The sequence below is a fragment of the Chiloscyllium plagiosum genome, unplaced genomic scaffold (assembly GCF_037043375.1).
Source record: "Chiloscyllium plagiosum isolate Xiang-an unplaced genomic scaffold, Cpla_swu_hap1 HiC_scaffold_33, whole genome shotgun sequence".
Lineage (NCBI taxonomy): Eukaryota > Metazoa > Chordata > Chondrichthyes > Orectolobiformes > Hemiscylliidae > Chiloscyllium > Chiloscyllium plagiosum.
This window is the reverse complement of record NW_028270171.1, coordinates 22,564,691-22,583,261: the sequence shown is the minus strand read 5'-3', so window position 1 is coordinate 22,583,261 and position 18,571 is coordinate 22,564,691. Positions and strand designations below refer to the sequence as shown.

Genomic DNA, 18,571 nt, shown 5'->3' with positions numbered 1-18,571 from the left:
GTGGACATCTCGGTGGTCAGCTGGCCCCACCTGTAGCGGCTGCAAGAGGAATAGCAAGAAGTCACTTTGACAATCACCATCTTAGCAATGATGTGGTTCAAACTGTGACAAAAGGCTGGCACAAAGCCAAGTGGCAGCAACCAGGTCCTGGCCTTGTACCTGGAGATTTTCCTCCTATTGGAGACTCTCACCACTTGGTTCAAGCTAAACTGGAAGCAGTGGCAACTAAGAGGAGGAGATGGTTGACAGAAGTCTTTAGCAGTGGAACCTCATGATCCAAAAATTGGAACGCTGCCAGATTATGTAAATTACTCATTCTTGAAGCTACACTTTGCTGCACTGCAGTTAGGCTACTTCAGAGTGGCAGAGTGGTTCGCACTGTTACCTCACAACACCAGGGACTCAGGTTTGATTCCACCCTCAGGCAACCATGCGTGGAGTTTGCATATTCTCCCTGTGTGTGTGGGTTTCCCCTGTGTGCTCCAGTTTCCTCCCACAGTCCCAAAGATGTGCAGGTTAGGTGGACTGGTTACGCTAAATTGCCCATAGTGTCCAGAGATGGGCACTATGGGCAATTGGATTAGCCATAGGAAATGCAGGGTTGAGGGCACAGGAGCAGTGGGTGGGATGCTCTTCAGAGGGTCAGTGTGTGGACTTTATGGACTCAATGGTTGGCTTCCATACAGTACAGATTCTAAAAAAAGGACATTGAAAGCAGATAGGCATTCAATTAGGGCTACCTCTTTGGGGAATCCCCAGGATCAGCTAGTTCCATGTTCTCTATGGAACTCTAATCTAACACTATAAAAGCACTCCTGCAAAAAGTGCCACTTTTTTGAAATACTGAGGGCACACAAAGTTCTTGGAACATTATACCTCAATGGAGCATTTTCTGGCTGCACTTGGACAAACAAAACTGTTGACATTAAGGGGTACTGACAAGCATCATTAAAAGCAATGAATCAGTGGTGAGATAAAAAGAAGAGTCCTTGCTTACTTAGTAAGGAAAGCATGGAGGATGGGAATCACAGAGCGTGGAAAGTAGCTTTTCTGAATCACGTGTTTGAGAACTGTCAAAGGTCCAATTAGATTACCAACCGTTTTAATCTTCTCTTCACTCTGAAAAATACAAAATTAAAATATTACAAAATATACAGCTACTAAAAAGACTTTCATTATATTATACAGCACTGGAGGACATCTGGACAATTATGCTCTCTCACCATAATTGATAGGCAGAGAGAATATGGACAGAATCTTGAAAGAAGAAAGTTGGTGCCTGCAATTGTACTGATCTGTCTTGACCAGACCTCCCTGGCAGATTGCTAAAGTGATTAAGTCACCAACAAAATCAAGATTCTGAACCTATATGCAAGTACATGTAGTCGTCACATAAATCAAATTTTTTACTTGGCTTTTTTCCTGCAAGATGCTGCTTGACCTGCTGAGTTTCTCCAGTACTTAATTTTAATTTCAGTGTAAACATCAGCTCGGCTTTGGGGCTGAGGACCTGCACATGGACACAGGTACCTAATCCACCTGTTCCACATAGTCAACAGAATGCTAACTAGAAGAAAGCACTTAAGTAACAAGGAAGGAAAGATAGTTAGATATGGAGATACACAAGAGGAATAATGAGCAACTACGTTTAATAAGCACCAAATTAATCACAGTCCTTGTTCTGCTTGTATACATTTTCACTGTAATTCTTGGGCCACATATTTAATATGGGAGATGAGGAACTATAATATTTATAGTGAAACTTCATATAGCCTCTGCATTTTCTATCCTATAACTACTACTCTCAGCAACCCAATACAAATGTCATCTAGACCTGGTGGGTTTCCTACTTTTGAGTATTTGTCTATTTTGAATTAACACCTTCATGTGTAGATTTATTCTATCAAATGGTTAAATACCTCCTCATTTACTGCTGTTAACTCTTATCTCACTGCAGAACCAACATGGTATTAGAAAAAAATCTCAGTTGTATCTTCTGCATACACACAATTTACTTATTTTGTCCTTATTTAATTCCACCCTTTGACAATCCTTTTACTAATTATGTTTATACAAGTCTTGGGTCACTTTTTGTGTTAGCCACAAATCAATTCTCATCCTCTTTTCATCCCTCTTATTCCCTTTTAATTATCTCAAAAGGTTCTGTATTCAGCTTGGTTCTCTATTGTATTGTTGTGATCTCAGCTGATAGCAATTCTGGATAAGTCAGGCCATAGAGTTAAAGCTGGGTGAACTGATCATAAGTTTTTTTTGACATTTGTTCACTGTGGGGGTCAGTCACTGGCAGCCTCATTTGAATATGTTCAATGCACTTACAGCAAAAGAACAAGGTTATTAGAAAAAAATAAACTGAAAACCATACCTTTGATGAGAATTGTAAGTTATTAGAAACTGCTGAAAGGAGGACTCAAACCATTTCCCCAGCAGTATCCTTGACAGACACTAAACCCTGGAGAAATATCATTCCTATCTTCACTCATCTTTTACTCAATTGTCAAGGTTCGCAACCTTTTGGCAAATTAATAAATGTTTGCTAACTTTCTTTGGTTAATCCAGGTCTTCAATGAAAATTTCTAATGTCCCTCACCTTTTTTCCATTAATTTGCCTACCAACTTTGTTACTTCAACAGGACTGAAATTAGCGAGTTTTGAGCAGATTTATAGCACAAGTTGAGGTTCTGGATGTACATTTGCTCGCTGAGCTGGAAGATTCTTTTTCAAACGTTTCGTCATCATAATAGCTAACATCAGTGAGTCTCCGGTGAAGCACTGGTGTTATGACCCGCTTTCTATTTATCTGTTTAGGTTACCTTGGGTTGATGGTAGCATTTCCTATGGTGATGTCATTACCTGTGCTTTTTCTCAGCCTCTAACCACATGCATAGTACCAGAAGACTTAACCTCATATTGTTGTTTAAGGTAAAGGGTTAGACCGAGTAATTAAAGCACTATTGGAGTAACAAAGTTGGCTGGCAAAGTAATGGAAAAAAGGTGAGGGACATTAGCAATTTTCATTAAGAACGACATGGATTAACCGAAGAAAGTCAGCAAACATTTTATTTTTTATGGGAAGGTCATACCTGATTAGTGTCTCAAATATTTAGTACATGGTTCATATTTGGAGGTCCTTAGAATTTTGGTTTTGAGAATGCCAGAACACCTCAATAAATGGCAGTTTATAAGGTAACCAATGTTTATTTAACAAAGTTGGAAAAGAACAAGCTATAAAATAGTAGGTGGGCTCCCTTAGATAAAGAGCCGGAGGAACGTATTGCTTACAACATGAGCAGTTTGGGAGATGCTTTTCATTTTCAGATTTAGAACTACATTGGTTTAAAAGACTTCAAGAAAGGGTGAATGATTGTAGATTGTATTAAGCTAATGAGATCAAAGAAGAAATTGTAACTGAGGAATAATGGACTTAAAAGGTGAGTTTGAGGATATACCAGAGCACGTTACAGCAGAGTTAGCAGCAGTTTGGATCTCCTGGTTTGCAGCTCAGTAAGGGTAAAGAGTCATAGAGGTCTAAAGCATAGAACAATGCCCTTCAGCCCATCATGTTTGCACCAGTCAAATACAAGCACCCAACTATTCTAATCCCATTTTCTAGCTCTTGGCCAATAGCCATGACAGATAGGCCTGATCTGTAAACACAAAAAATTACAGTCATTACTGGAATGCAGGTGAGGCTTAATTTGAATTTAAATTTTAAGAAGAAACAAGCTGGAAGATTGCCTGGTTTAAAACTAAACGGTCAAATCTACAATGGCATAATTAAAACATTTTGAGGATGATACAAAAGTTGCTTATGTACTTGATATAGTGATAAACAGTTTTAGAGCAATTTCAATGGAATGGTCAGCTGCATTGAAAAGGAACAAAATAACAAAGTAACAATACAGGGAGATAAGGTGTTAAAGGACAAACGATGAGGGTACATTCAGTAAATGGCTTAAGTGTAATGGGAGATAACAGCCTTGGAGTGCTGGTTCATAGATTTCTGAAGGTAGTAGGCAGACAAGTTGGTTTCATGAGGCATGCAGGTTACTTTCCTTCTTCGGCTGAGACAAAGGAGCAAAGAGATCATACAAGAACTGGATAAACCACCAATTAGGACACAGGTGAAGAACTGCATACAGTTGCAGTCACCACAACACAGGAAGAATGAGATCACACCAGACAGGGAGAGAAGAGGTTTGTGAAGATACTGCAAGGACTGGAGAATTTTAGCTTTAAGGAACGATTGGATAGTTTGGGTTTGTTTTCTCTGGAAAGAAGCCAAGAAAAGACTGAATCAAGGTAATTCTATTTGGTCTAGTGATTGGAGCAAAAGATTCCATTAAACAATTTTGAAGATGAGCAGGGAAGTTATTCTCAATAATATGGTTTGGAATTATTATGTGGCAATTTGCTGGTGCAAGGCTGGCTCATGTGTTTAATAAGTGAGTACACTTCAAAAGTAATTTCAGCTGCCCAGAAGTCACAAAAAGAACCATATAAATACAGGTACAAAATTATGGGCCTAGATACAGTGAATAGGAAGGATTCAAGGGAAGCCAAGGAGAAATGTTTCCACCTGGAGGGTAATGGATATCTGGACTTCACCTGACAAATGTGGAGGAAATAAAACCCCGACTGCCTTTAAAATTACTTGCATTCATGCTTGAATTGTTGCAAGTTAGAGTTAGGGACTAAATATCTGAAAAGTAGCATTAAGCAGTGCAGGATTTAGCACTTTTTCAGCTGGACTAAATGGCTGAGCATTTTCTGTTTCTCAACAACTATACAGCTGAATCAAGTTTTCTTTCTCAAATTAATTTTAAACTATTCTGGTCTTTGGACAGCTTTGGATTTGGATGGATTTCCTCAGTTCCATGGAAACACGTGTTTTACACTCATCTCTTCCTTGAATGGCTTCCCACTGTTCAGCTTTTTAAAAAAAAATCACTGAATCCGTTGTTTGATTATCCATCAGCACTCACACTTACAGGGTTACAAGGTTTCGATCTAATCTGCTCTAAGGATGGGTCACTCAACCGGAAACGTTAACTGATTTCTCTTCACAATGCTACCAGACATGTTGAGCATTTCCAGCAGTTTCTGTTTTGGTTTTGATCTGATCTGTTGGTTTTGGGAAATACAGCCTTCTCCATAATGCGCCTGCTGTTTAACAGTATATATAGTCCCATACTTACTATATCAGATTGTCAGCCCATGAAGCTACAACACAGATTATATGCCCACTAAAAATAGAAATAAGTGACCCTAGAAGTCCTGCCTGCTTTCCATTTTTTGATTCCAACCCTTCTGTATAAGAACCATTTTTAAACTCGGATGTCATTGCAAATTTTCACCTTTAACTTCTCGGCACAATTTGATGGTATACCATTGAACTGCGCTGAACTCCTTTTTGTTTCTTTGGTTCAACTAAATAAATTAGGTCTTTGATTCCTCACCCATAAAGATGCCGTTAAATGTAAGGATGCAGAAAAGATTCACAAGGATGTTCCTGGGTCTGGAGGGTTTGAGCAAAAGGGAGAGGCTGAATAGGCTGTTGTCTTTGGAGCATTGGAGGCTGAGGGATAACCTTATAGTTGTTTATAAAATCATGGAGTGCCTGGATAGGGTGAACAGCCATGGTCTTTTTTCCTGGCATAGGAGTGTCCAAAACTAGAGGGCATAGATTGAAGGTGAGAGGAGAAGATTTAAAAGGGACCTAAGGGACAACATTTTCACGCAGAGGGTGGTGAGTGCATGGAATCAGCTGCTAGAGGAAGTGGAGGATACTGGCACAATTACATTTAAAAGGCACCTGGATGTGTATACAAATAAGAAAGGTTTAGAGGGATATGGGCCAAATGCTGGTAAATGGGACTAGGTCAGATTAGGATGTCTACTCTGCGCAGATGATTTGGACTCAAGGGTCTATTTCCATACTGTGTGACTCTGTAATATAGTATTGATCAAATAAATTACAATACTGAGACAGTCATCCTTTCTCTCCTTCACTACCTTTCCTGAACACATTAGAGCCAGGAATATTTGGTGCCCATTCTTGCCTTGTTTTTACAAGGTTTAGCCGCAAGTCTCACTCTGGGACTTATGCACAAGGCTGATACTCCTTTGCAGTATTCAGGGAGTGCCAAAGGTGCTGTCTTTCCCGTGAGAGGCTAAAGAGGCCCAATCAATCCACTTTCCCCTACCAATTTTCATTCTACAATCAGCATTACAAAAACCAGTTTTCTGCTAACATTCACATCACTGATTGAAGGAGTTTGCGGAGCACAAATTTGCTGACATTTCTTCGATAGCAGCATTTAGACTTCGAAAATCCATTCCATTGACCGTAAAGTGGTTCTGAAAAGCACTTTACAAATTTAAATATATTTTTAGAAATATTCAAGTCAGATTTGTTATTTCTACAATATTATGGTCTTATGCTGTGACTGGTGCTTGAAACTCAGCAACCTCGCTACATTAACGTGCATTCAGAATTCAGCTTTGACTTGCTCACATTTGTCCTTAAATCAAATCCTTCTAGCCTTTGAACCAGCCTTTACTCTTGAGCTGTTTGTCTCTGCCCATGCTCTGTCAACTTCAATTCTCCCTATGTTACACAGTATTCTATAGCCCATCCTTCTGCGAGTTTAGTTTAAAGCCTTCCCCACAGAACTAGCCAATTTTCACATCGATCCTAGCTCTGTGTTACAGCAGCCACAATAAAAAGATTCCTCTTACCTCAGGGAGATGAGACCACCCCCTCTGCCTACCGCCCCCACCAAGTCTGGCAGCACGTATGGATGAGGATGTTAACATTGAGTCTGATATGACTCTTCAGAACTGATGTTGCCAGATCTGAGTTTCGCCAGCACTTAGTTTTATTTTAGGGTAGCTGGATACTTCCAGTTTGGAAGTATCGCATTTTAAATCAACTAATATTCAGCAGTTCTCTTTGTACTAAAATTGCCTAAGCCATTGCTTTTTGGGTGCAGATGGTGGAAATTCAGGGCCACACTAAAATCCACATTCCATTAACGTTCATACAATTTACATTACTGATATTCCTCAAATCAAAATGGCATGCATGGGTTTAAGAGCTGACCACAAGTTGCACGTTTTGCTCCACACATCAGAACAGCTCTTACCTTCAGAAGTCCCATATACACCAAGAGAGAAGTAATGAACATATCTAACTCAAATCCAGTAGTCTTGAATGCTTTCTGCAACAGTTCATCTATTAAAAGAGAGGGGAGGAACGAGGGTGGAGAAGAGAGTAAAAAAATACACTTACATGCGATGAAAAACAACGAAAGAGTGATATTTATTTATAGAGAATCGGAGAATGGAGGAGTATAAGAGACCTTTCAATCCACTGTGCCTGCACCACAACTTTGAAAGAGGCATTTGTTCAATCATCCTGTTCTTTCCCCACAGAACTCCTAGTATTCCTTCCAGCAGTATTCATCCAATCCTCTTTCTAAAGTTTACTTCTGAATTTTTTCCACCATGCTCTCATATAGTATTGTGTTCTATTAACAGTCCAAAGCAGAACTGCAGTGTGACTTGTATCAAGAAATTGATACACATATGCCTCAAATCTGGCACACCCAGAACCAAGGCATTGCTGGATTTCTGGTCATGTGGTTTAAGCCATGGGCAATTCATGTCAAGTCAGGTGGGCTGACGTCAAGTGCTGGACAGACCAGTGCACAAAGCTGGTCAGTACACAATGTCTGAAGCCACACTGTCCAATACAGTGCCTCGCCTAATTATCCTGACAAGTCTTGGTAAAAATTTAATCAATTGGAATCGATGCTTGGAATATTACACAAGTGCCTGGATTTATGGTATTGGATCCATGGAGCAAATAAGTCAGGTAAAAATGTACAAATGGATCACAGCCGCGTAGTAGCAACAGTAGACAAACAAACTGAATAGGTAATGAGGAAGCAGTGGACAGAATATTAAAGGAAGGACAATACAAAAATTACAAACCAATACACCAATCCTGTAGAACAGGCACAGAAAGGCTAATAAATCTTATCCTGCTTAGTCTGTTCTTCAAACTCAAAGAATTAGACAGATGAAGCCACAGACTTCACTAATGCTGAGCTGACAACATTGCACTAACAGGGGATGCATGTCTTCTCACTAGTAAGGTGACGCCAATAGGTATGACAACACAACACTGGTTTACTTTTGCACATAGTGGATGCTAATCCAACTTAATATAGAGTCAGATGTACAGCACGGAAACAGACCCTTCTGTCCAACTACAGTCCCAGGTCACATTCATTATGGAAGGTGGCATCATCAGAAAACCCAAATGCCACTAATTAAACTTGAAAATCCAAATGCAAGAATAAATGATATTAAAATACAAATATATAATCACACACCATAACATCATATTAGTCTTATCATATTTATTTGTGACCAATCACATTCCTGTAGACACTGCAATGAAACCATTACCACTCAATGATCATTAGTTGTTTTCAGAATGATCTTCTATTAAGGCTCAGGATCAGGTTGTTTTCTGCTGATCTCAAAATGTTCAACTCTAATCATAGCTTCTTTTGATTGTCCGACAGCACACATTTGATTAGATACCAAGCTCCTAATTGAAACTTATTACAAAGAAAAATATGGATGATACTGGATGGAAGTTGCATCTGATCAATTAGATAAATCAAGGTGCTGCATTTTGGTAACGCAAACCAGAGCAGGACTTATACACTTAATGGTAAGGTCCTGGGATGTGTTGCTCAACAACAGACCTTGGGGTGAAGGTTCTGAGTTCCTTGAAAGTGGAGTCACAGGTAGACAGTACAGTGAAGACCTTGTTTGGTATGCTTGCCTTTATTATTCAGCGCACTGAGCATAGGAGTTGGGAGGACATGTTGCTGCAGTACAGAATATTGTTTCGGCCATTTTTGGCATACTGCATTCAATTCTGGTCTCTCTGCTATAGAAAAGATGTTGTTCAACTTCAAAGGGTTCAGAAAAAAGAGTTACACACATCACCCTCTGCATATTCCATGTTTGTGGCATTGGCTTAGTTTCTTATATGCCTGAATGCCAACACAAACTCTACAATGGAACTGTACATACCAAAGTGAATACTATATCTGCATTTAAGGCTGAACTCAATAAAATTGCATACATTAACAATTCCAAGCTTTTCTGACTTGCATCAGTTGAATTACTTTTCTTAGTGCTAGTTCCCTATTCCCAGTAAACATCTTAAAAATCACATACCAAGTCCATTCGAGTCCTGGATTTAACATACAATGCAAAGAATGGACTCCATTTCCAGCTGAACTGGGACAGAAATATTCGACTCCCCGACAAAAACAATGACCTATGATATTCTAAAAACAATTCAAATTAAACAAGATAGCTACTCCACCTGCAGTCTCGAATACTGCTGCTTTGGTTTCCTGGTCTTCCTTATAGACTGCAGCCACCTTCAGAAACGTTTGGACAACCTTTTCCGCGTTTGACAGATCAGTCTGAGGAAAATTAATTTAGATTAATTTAAATTAATTTAGTCAATCCTATTCACTTGAAACATATTCACCACCTTCCCCAAAAGGAGAAACCTGAACTTGGATATGGTTTAACAGATATTTCTCCAGTTGTGTCGGTCATTCCTTGTGAATGGGACTAGAATATGAGAACCAACAGGCTAATCCATCACACTCAACAATTAGCCTGCAAGTCTTCCCCGTCTACACCTCACAGATTCGAAGAGTGTGGAGCCGGTCAGGCAGCATCCGAGGAGAGTTGACGTTTTGAGCATAAGCTCTTCACCTCACAGAAGCTAAGAACAATTTCAGACCCTTAACACCAATCTAGATGTAATTAGCTGGCTCAGTACAGACAAAAGTTTGAAGCAGGCATGAAACTGGGAGGTGCTACATTTACTCAAGCTTCAGAACATTACCTCTGTTTCTGATAACCAAAGCTGGAAAGTAGTTAAATTCTAGAGTGTGGGAGAATTAATACAAGCTTTAGCTGCCTACAACATTACAAACTCATTACTGCACGGATGCAGAGTTCATCTTGGAGAATTAACACTACATCATTCAGTTGGGACAGACAGTCACATTGACTAGAGTATTCTTTGGTCTATGTGGTGTTAATTGATCTTAATTGATCCTTGGCAGCACAAGCTAGGGAAGAGGGAAATTAAGCAGCATTCAACTTCCTTCCAGTGTTAACTGGAGGAAAGGAGACATCACATGAGAAAAGAATGAAGCCTGTGTCAAGTCATGTGCTCCTTTGTGAACCAAGTTTGGCAGCTCACCAACTGGCTTCATATGAAGGATGTTCCTTTCAGTGAGGCAACATGCTGACTACACCTGTGGAAGGAGCAGCCCTTTGGTCTTGGTGGGGGCACAAGAGAAATCAGTGCCATAGAAAATTGAATTGAAAATGCATGCTGTTATGTCAGTACCTGCTGCAGTAACAGAAGTGACCGTTTAGATCCCATTTTAACAAGTTTGTCTGGAGATGGAAAAGACAAGAAATTGGCGGCTTCTGATGTCGGGGTAATTGGGATGGTTTTCTAGAAAAATGAAAGGCAGTTAGTGAGAAGTATGGAACACAACCAGAGGACAGAGTACGTTTAAGATGATGGGCTCCTTTCCCAGTAATGATAAATGTTTTAAAAACAGATCACTACAGGTTAAAAGAGTTCCCCCTATCCTAAACTTCATCAACTGCTACATATCCATAACACTCAAACAGTATCCTATTCAGCACTTCCATTCAGCTAACCTTGCGCTTGATGATCTACAAGGACTTCTCGTCTTTCATCCTTCCAATTTAAAATTTCACAATCTCCAGTTTATATTCATTCATGCACCCACACTCGCTCCTAGAACTCACCACAGTCCTACAATTCTGCACTTCTCCAAGTCTTGTCTTTACTTCAGTATTAAATCTTGTGCCTTCAGTCACTTCGCTCCAATGCTTTAGAATTTCTCCCTAAAAGTTTCTGCTTCCTTTGCCATCTTTATCATGGTCTTCACAAGCCATCTCTAACTAAAATAAACACAAAGAACTAGAGATGCTAGAAATCAAACAAGCATGAAGAAACACAGTAGCATCTATAGATAGAAAGAGTTAACATCAAGTGCAGGGACTTTGCGCCAAAATTGATCACAAATTCATCAGTTCTGGCAAAGGTCACCAGACTTGAAACATTAGTTGTTCTCTCGACAGATGCTTCCAGATCTGCTGGATTTCTTCAGCACTGCTTTTGTCTTTAGCCAAACATTTAGTTAATCTCAATTTTTTTGGCTACTGCCTCATCCATAACTGACTCAATATTCAAGATTATAGTATTGTGCCTTTCTGGGGAGCAAGTGAAGATAACTTTTTTTAAAAACATCTAACAATGTCAGCATCAAACATTTCGAGACCAGATTCAGAAGTCGAAGAGTGCAGTTGCTCTTCAACAATGCACCTCAGATCCAGTATCAAAAGAACAATGGCTCATGTTACAGCATTCACATTTCCCATACCAGCCATCCTGTGATATCTCAGAGCATGTTCAATTCATGTTCAAGTAGGGTACAGCTCACAGGTATTGAGTCACAGAGATATACAGCACAGAAACAGACCCTTCAGCCTAACTTGTCCATGCTGACTAGATATCCCAACCCAATCTTGTCCCACCTACCAGCACCTGAGTATTAAAATTCCCTTGAAACAAGAACAGCTGAAATAAAGACTTGGTCCATTGGTGGTGTGTGTGTGTTTTGGTCTTAACATCTACTCCTTGCCTCAAACTACATGATTAATTGGATTGCAGGTGACCCAAGGCAGGAATCAAAACCTGTTTTATTCCCAATGCTAAGCGTTTTCTGCAAGGTAATGGAAGCAAATGTCAAGTGCAGTGGAACAGTAGGGTGCTGTACAAACTATCATACTATGCAATAAGAATTATTTGCACCATTATTTCACGATCAAACCCAGCCAACGTTGTGTTATTCCATCAGAGGATGCGTGAATTGTTTGCTGGTTAGAGTCATAGAGATGTACAGCATAGAAGCAGACCCTTCGGTCCAACCTGTCCATGCCGACCAGATATCCCAACCCAATCTAGTTCCACCTGCCAGCGCCCGGCCCATATCCCTCCAAACCCTTCCTATTCATATACCCATCCAAATGCCTCTTAAATGTTGCAATTGTACCAGCATCCACCACATCCTCTGGCAGCTCATTCCATACTCGTACCACCCTCTGCGTGAAAATGTTGCCCCTTAGTTCTCTTTTATATCTTTCCCCTCTCACCCTAAACCTATGCCCTCTAGTTCTGGACTCCCTGATCCCAGGGAAAAGACTCTATTTATCCTATCCATGCCCCTCATAATTTTGTAAACCTCTATAAGGTTACCCCTCAGCCTCCGACGCTCCAGGGAAAACAGCCCCAGCCTGTTCAGCCTCTCCCTGCAGCTCAAATCCTCCAACATCCTTGTAAATCTTTTCTGACCCCTTTCAAGTTTCACAACATCTTTCCGATAGGAAGGAGACCAGAATTGCACGCAATATTCCAAAAGTAGCCTAACCAATGTCCTGTACAGCCGCAACATGGCCTCCCAACTCCTGTACTCAATACTCTGACCAATAAAGGAATGCATACCAAACGCCTTCTTCACTATCGTATCTACCTGCGACTCCACTTTCAAGGAGCTACGAACCTGCACTCCAAGGTCTCTTTGTTCAGCAACACTCCCTAGGACCTTACTATTAAGTGTATAAGTCCTGCTAAGATTTGCTTTCCCAAAATGCAGCACCTCACATTTATCTAAATTAAACTCCATCTGCCACTTCTCAGCCCATTGGCCATCTGGTCCAGATCCTGTTGTAATCTGAGGTAACCCTCTTCGCTGTCCACTACACCTCCAATTTTGGTGTCATCTGCAAACTTACTAACTGTACCTCTTATGCTCACATCCAAATCATTTATGTAAATGAGAGGACCTAGCACCAATCCTTGTGGCACTCCACTGGTCACAGGGCTCCAGTCTGAAAAACAACCCTCCACCACCACCCTCTGTCTTCTAACTTTGAGCCAGTTCTGTATCCAAATGGCTAGTTCTCCCTGTATTCCATGAGATCAAACCTTGCTAATCAGTCTCCCATGGGGAACCTTGTCGAACGCCTTACTGAAGTCCATATAGATCACATCTACTGCTCTGCCCTCATCAATCTTCTTTGTTACTTCTTCAAAAAACTCAAACAAGTTTGTGAGACATGATTTCCCATGCACAAAGCCATGTTGACTATCCCTAAACAGTCCTTGCCTTTCCAAATACAAGTACAACCTGTCCCTCAGGTTCCCTCCAACAACTTGCTCATCACTGAAGTCAGGCTCACCGGTCTATAATTCCCTGGCTTGTCTTGACCGCCCTTCAGCCAACCTCCAGTCTTCCAGCACCTCACCTGTGACTATCGATGATACAAATATCTCAGCAAAAGGCCCAGCAATCCCTTCTCTAGCTTCCCAGAGAGTTCTCAGGCACACCTGATCAGGTCCTGGGGATTTATCCACCTTTAACCGTTTCAAGATATCCAGCACTTCCTCCTCTGTAATATGGACATTTTGCAAGATGTCACCATCGACTTCTCTACAGTCTATATCTTCCATATCCTTTTCCACTGTACATACTGATGCAAAATATTCATTTAGTATTCATTTTCTGTGGCTCCACACAAAGACCGCCTTGCTGATCTTTGAGGGGCCCTATTCTCTCCCTAGTTACCCTTTTGTCCTTAATATATTTGTAAAACCCCTTTGGATTCTCCTCAATTCTATTTTCCAAACCTATCTCATTTCCCCATTTTGCCCTCCTGATTTCCCTCTTAAGTATACTCCTACTTCCTTTATACTCTTTTAAGGATTCACTCGATCTATCCTATCTATACCTGACATATGCTTCCTTCTTTTTCTTAACCAAACCCTCAATTTCTTTAGTTATCCAGCATTCCCTATACCTACCAATCTTCCCTTTCACCCTGACAGGAAAAATACTTTCTCTGGATTCGTTATCTCATTTCTGAAGGCTTCCCATTTTCCAGCCGTCCCTTTACCTGCGAACATCTGCCTCCAATCAGCTTTCAAAAGTTCTGCCTAACACCATCAAAATTGGCCTTTCTCCAATTTAGAACTTCAACTTTTAGATCTGATCTATCCTTTTCCATCACTATTTTAAATCTAATGCAATTATGGTTGCTGGCCCCAAAGTGCTCCCCCACTGACACCTCAGTCACCTGCCCTGCCTTATTTCCCAAGAGGAGGTCAAGCTTTGCACCTTCTCTAGTAGGTACATCCACATACTGATTCAGAAAATTCCTTTGAGAAGATGGTGGTGAGCTCCCTTCATGAGCTGTTGCAGTCAGTTTGCTGTAAATAGATGCACAATACCATCAGGAAGAGTGTACTGGTCTTTTGATCCAGTGACGATGAAGGAATAGCGATATATTTCCAAGTTAGGATAGTGAGTGGAAAAGGTGGAATCTTAAAAGCCTTGGTGAATTCCTACAGTGCATCTTGTAGACATTACACACTGCTGCCATTGCTCATTGATGGTATAGGGAGTGACTAATTGTGGATGTGGTGCTATTCAAGCAGGCTGTTTTGTCCTTAAATGATGTCAAGCTTGAGTGCTGCTGGATCTGCACACATCCTGGTAAATGGATAGTGTTCCATCACACTCCTGACCTGTGCCTTGTAGTTGGTGGACTGATTTTGGGCAGTCATGAGGTGAATTACTTGCAAGATTCCTTGCCTCTAACCTGTTTTTGTACCTACATTACTTACATGGTTCAGTTCAGTTTATGATCAGTAATCCCAGGATCTTGGTGAAGTTTCAGTGATGGAAATGCAATTGAATATTCAGGGATAATGGTGAGACTCTCCCTCTCTTGTTGGAAATGTTCATTACCCGACACTTGTGTGGTACAAATGTTACTTGCCACTTGTCAACCAAGGCCTGGATATTATTCAAGTCTTGCTGCAATTTGGCATGGACTACTTCATTATCGGAGGAAAGCTCAAGTATCTTGAGGGGTCAGTAGGAAATAGATGTTTGGACAGGAAGAAAACACAAGACTAACTAAAAATGGTAGCATTGGGCTACATAAAGGTTTAACTTCCTTCACTCTTGGTTATCTACTGGCATGTAGCCTATAAAGTTTGGGACAACTATGAAGAAACACCACAGTAAAAAAAGATATTCCAAAAGTAAACACGAGTTTTTGGAAAAAGCATTTCCCCCAAATTCTACCAAATCAAATGTCAATAATAGGATACAAATTCAGCAATAAGCCTTTTGTTCAGTTCATTTGAACTTCTTACATCTTTGTTTTTCTTGCCTCACAGTATTTTAACACTAATTGCTTCCATAATTTATTGACATCATTTCTAATTTTATGAAGCTCAATGGAATCCAAACTCTGATTTCCTTGAGACTTACCACGGGTGTGTCAACTATCAATTGATCAACTCGTGTTGTTTTCTCTTGCTCCTGTTCTTCTCCACCTCCATCATCTTCTGCTTCTTCGTCTTCATCTTCCTCTTCCTCCTCCAGGTCGTCATCGTCATCATCCTCCTCCTCCACCTCTTCATCCTCATCCCCATCACTTTCATCATCACTTAACAGTAAAACAAAATTAACATTTCTTGAAACAAAAACATTATGCTTGAATAACTGAAAGGAATAAAATGAAAACAAAGCTCATTTACGGGAATGGATGAACAGTGGTTGTGTTACTGGACTTGTAATTCAGACACCATAATTAATAAGCTGGAGGCATTAATTAAGTAGCTGTTTTTGACTGGCATGGACACAATTGGTGAAGGAACAGTGAAGCCCAGCATGGCAGCTGGGAAATTTAAATTAACTAAATAAATCTGGCACAAAAAAATCTGTAATGGTGACCCTATAAGTATCAGGTTATGGTAACTCAAATCTGGTTAACCAATAGCCTTTAGAGAAAGAAACCTGACATTCTCACTGAATCTGGTTTACATGTGATTCCAGATCCATAACCATGTTATGGACTTATAGTCCAGAAAGCTATGCAAGAATAAGATGGCTCCCACTACCATGAAGATAAACAGCAATAGGCACAAAAAGGCAATGTCCTCACCTCATGAACATGTTTTTGTTTAAAAAAGTGAATTGGGTCATTCCTCCATTATTTTAACACACCAGTTTACCAAACCTGTTCTGCTCATCCCCACCTAATATTTATGATTTTCGTCACAGTTAAGTCAGCAACCCACTGGCCAAAGTGCCCAGCTATATTACAAAAAAAAGGGACAGACCTGACTAAAATGGTCACAAAGTAGTAGCTCATTTTTAACATTTCCAGACTGAGCCTCAGGACAGAATGAGGCTGAGTTGTATTATCCTGCAGTCAGGCAATTTGACAGTGTTCACAGTGAGAATTTATGTATACTCACCAGAGATAGAACTTGCTATAACACCAGTAAAACCTGTAATTCAGCCTTTAAGTTGGAGGTGGAAAATTGGATACAAAGATTCTTTAGCAGGCTGCAAGAGCTCGATGGGACAATGTCACATACTCATTTAAGGTTTATACTCAGTTGACAGGTAGATTGGCTGCTATAACCTTTAGTCCAGGAGCCTGCAGTATTTGCCCCCAAACAACAACTTTGGACCAAATTGATAATTACATCATATTTACAGTCACACTATATTGTTGACAGCATACCGTACCCAATCTAATGATGTAGCACGTTATGAATTTAGTATTAATACAGCAAACTGCAAAAGCAATTAATCTCATGTAACTAATATAATTTATTAATAAACTCAAACTAATTAACACATGGATGATGGTTGGACAAGCATTGCATTGCAACTACTAAATGTGGGAAACTTATGGACCCAGAAGTGGTCAAAGGTAATCAACTGTAGTAAATTTCTAGAACTATAGCTCCTTCATTCAGGGTTATTGAATTGGAGGCTAAAGTGAAGATATTCATACAGTCCTACAGCACAGAGACAGTCCCTTTGACCCAAACTGGTCCATGCCAACCAAAACACCCATCATCTGTAACCCCATTTGTCTTCCATTGACCCACATCCTTCTAATCATTTCTCATCCGTGTCTTTGTCCAAATGTTATTAATGTACCCGCCTCAACCACTTTCGCTAGCAGCTCATGCGTACCACTGCCTGTTAAAAAAGTTGCCCCTCAGGTTCCCTTGTATTTTTTCCCTTTAACCTTAAACTGGTGTCCTCTAGTCTTCGATTCCCGAACTCTGGGGAAAAAAAAAGACTCTGTGCATTCACCTTATCCATGCCTCTCATGATCTTATAAAGATGCCCCCTCTCAGTCTCCTATGCTCTAAAATAAAAAGTCCTAGCTTGTCCAACCTCTCCCCATAACTCAAACCATTGAATTCAGGCAAATTCCTTGTAAATGTCTTCTGCATTCTTTCCATTTAATAACATCCTTCCTATAACAAGGTGACAAAAACTGAACGCAATAGTCCAAGTGTGGCTTCACCTACATTCTGTAAAACAGCAACATAACCTCCCAACTTCTATACTCAATGCCCTGGCTGATGAAGGGCAGTCAAGCCTTCTTCACTGCCCTGTCTACCTGTGACTCCACTTTCAGAGAACTGTGCACCTGAACTCCAAGATCCCTTTGTTCCACTACACTCCTCAAGGCCCTACCATTCACCATGAAACTCCTACCTTGATTTGACTTTCCAAAATGCATGACCTCACACTTATCCACATTAAATTCCCATTTGTCATTTCTCGGCCCATTTCCCCAACTGATTAAGATCCTACTGCAATTTCTGAATCTTCCTCACTGTTATAATACCGCCTATTTTAGTGTAACCTGCAAACTTGCTAATCATGCCTTGTACGTTCTCATCCAAATCACTGATATAGATAATGAACAGAAATGGGCCCAGCACTGATCCCAATGGCACTCTACTAGTCACAGGCCTTCACTCTGACAAGCATCCTTCGCTATTACCCGCTTCCTAATTGTGTATCCAATTTGCCAGCTCTCCCTGGATTCCATGAGATTTAAACTTTCCACAGCAGCCTACCATGTGGAAACTTATCAAAGGCCTTACTGAAATTCAACTTGACTACGTCTACCACCTTGCCCTCAACCACCTTTCTGGTCCCTTCAAAGAACTCCAACAACTTTGTGAGGCATGATCTCTCTTCCACAAATCCATGCTGACTATTCTTTCTTCATTCCTGATGAAGGGCTTTTGCCCGAAACGTCGATTGCACTGCTCCTTGGATGCTGCTTCCAGAACTACTAATCCAGAATATTCTTAATCAAACCCTATCTTTCCAAATGCACATATACCTTACCTCTCAAAATCTTCTGAAGTAACTTACCTACTAAAGATGTGAGGCTTACCGGTCTATAGTTCTCACGCTTTGCTTTGCAGCCCTCCTTGAGTAAGGACACAACATTCCCCACCCTCCCGTTTTCTGGGACTTCACCCGTGGCTAACGGCAATGCA

At 40.5% G+C, this 18,571-nt stretch overlaps 1 protein-coding gene across 6 annotated transcripts in view; it reads right to left on the bottom strand.

Moving 5' to 3' along the window:
- rangap1b (Ran GTPase activating protein 1b) overlaps nucleotides 1-18,571 on the bottom strand; it is a 61,360-nt gene that overhangs the window by 6,777 nt on the left and 36,012 nt on the right. For 4 of the 6 annotated variants that reach the window (XM_043679893.2, XM_043679895.2, XM_043679897.2 and 1 more), the window contains 5 exons: nucleotides 15,513-15,690; nucleotides 10,484-10,594; nucleotides 9,434-9,536; nucleotides 7,167-7,255; nucleotides 998-1,119 (listed from right to left, as the gene is read on the bottom strand). In XM_043679893.2, coding sequence (XP_043535828.1) covers nucleotides 998-1,119; nucleotides 7,167-7,255; nucleotides 9,434-9,536; nucleotides 10,484-10,594; nucleotides 15,513-15,690 — 603 coding nt within the window. Of the gene's footprint in view, nucleotides 1-997; nucleotides 1,120-7,166; nucleotides 7,256-9,433; nucleotides 9,537-10,483; nucleotides 10,595-15,512; nucleotides 15,691-18,571 lie in introns of those variants that run through there. The other 2 variants (XM_043679898.2, XM_043679899.2) reach the window with 2 other exon arrangements.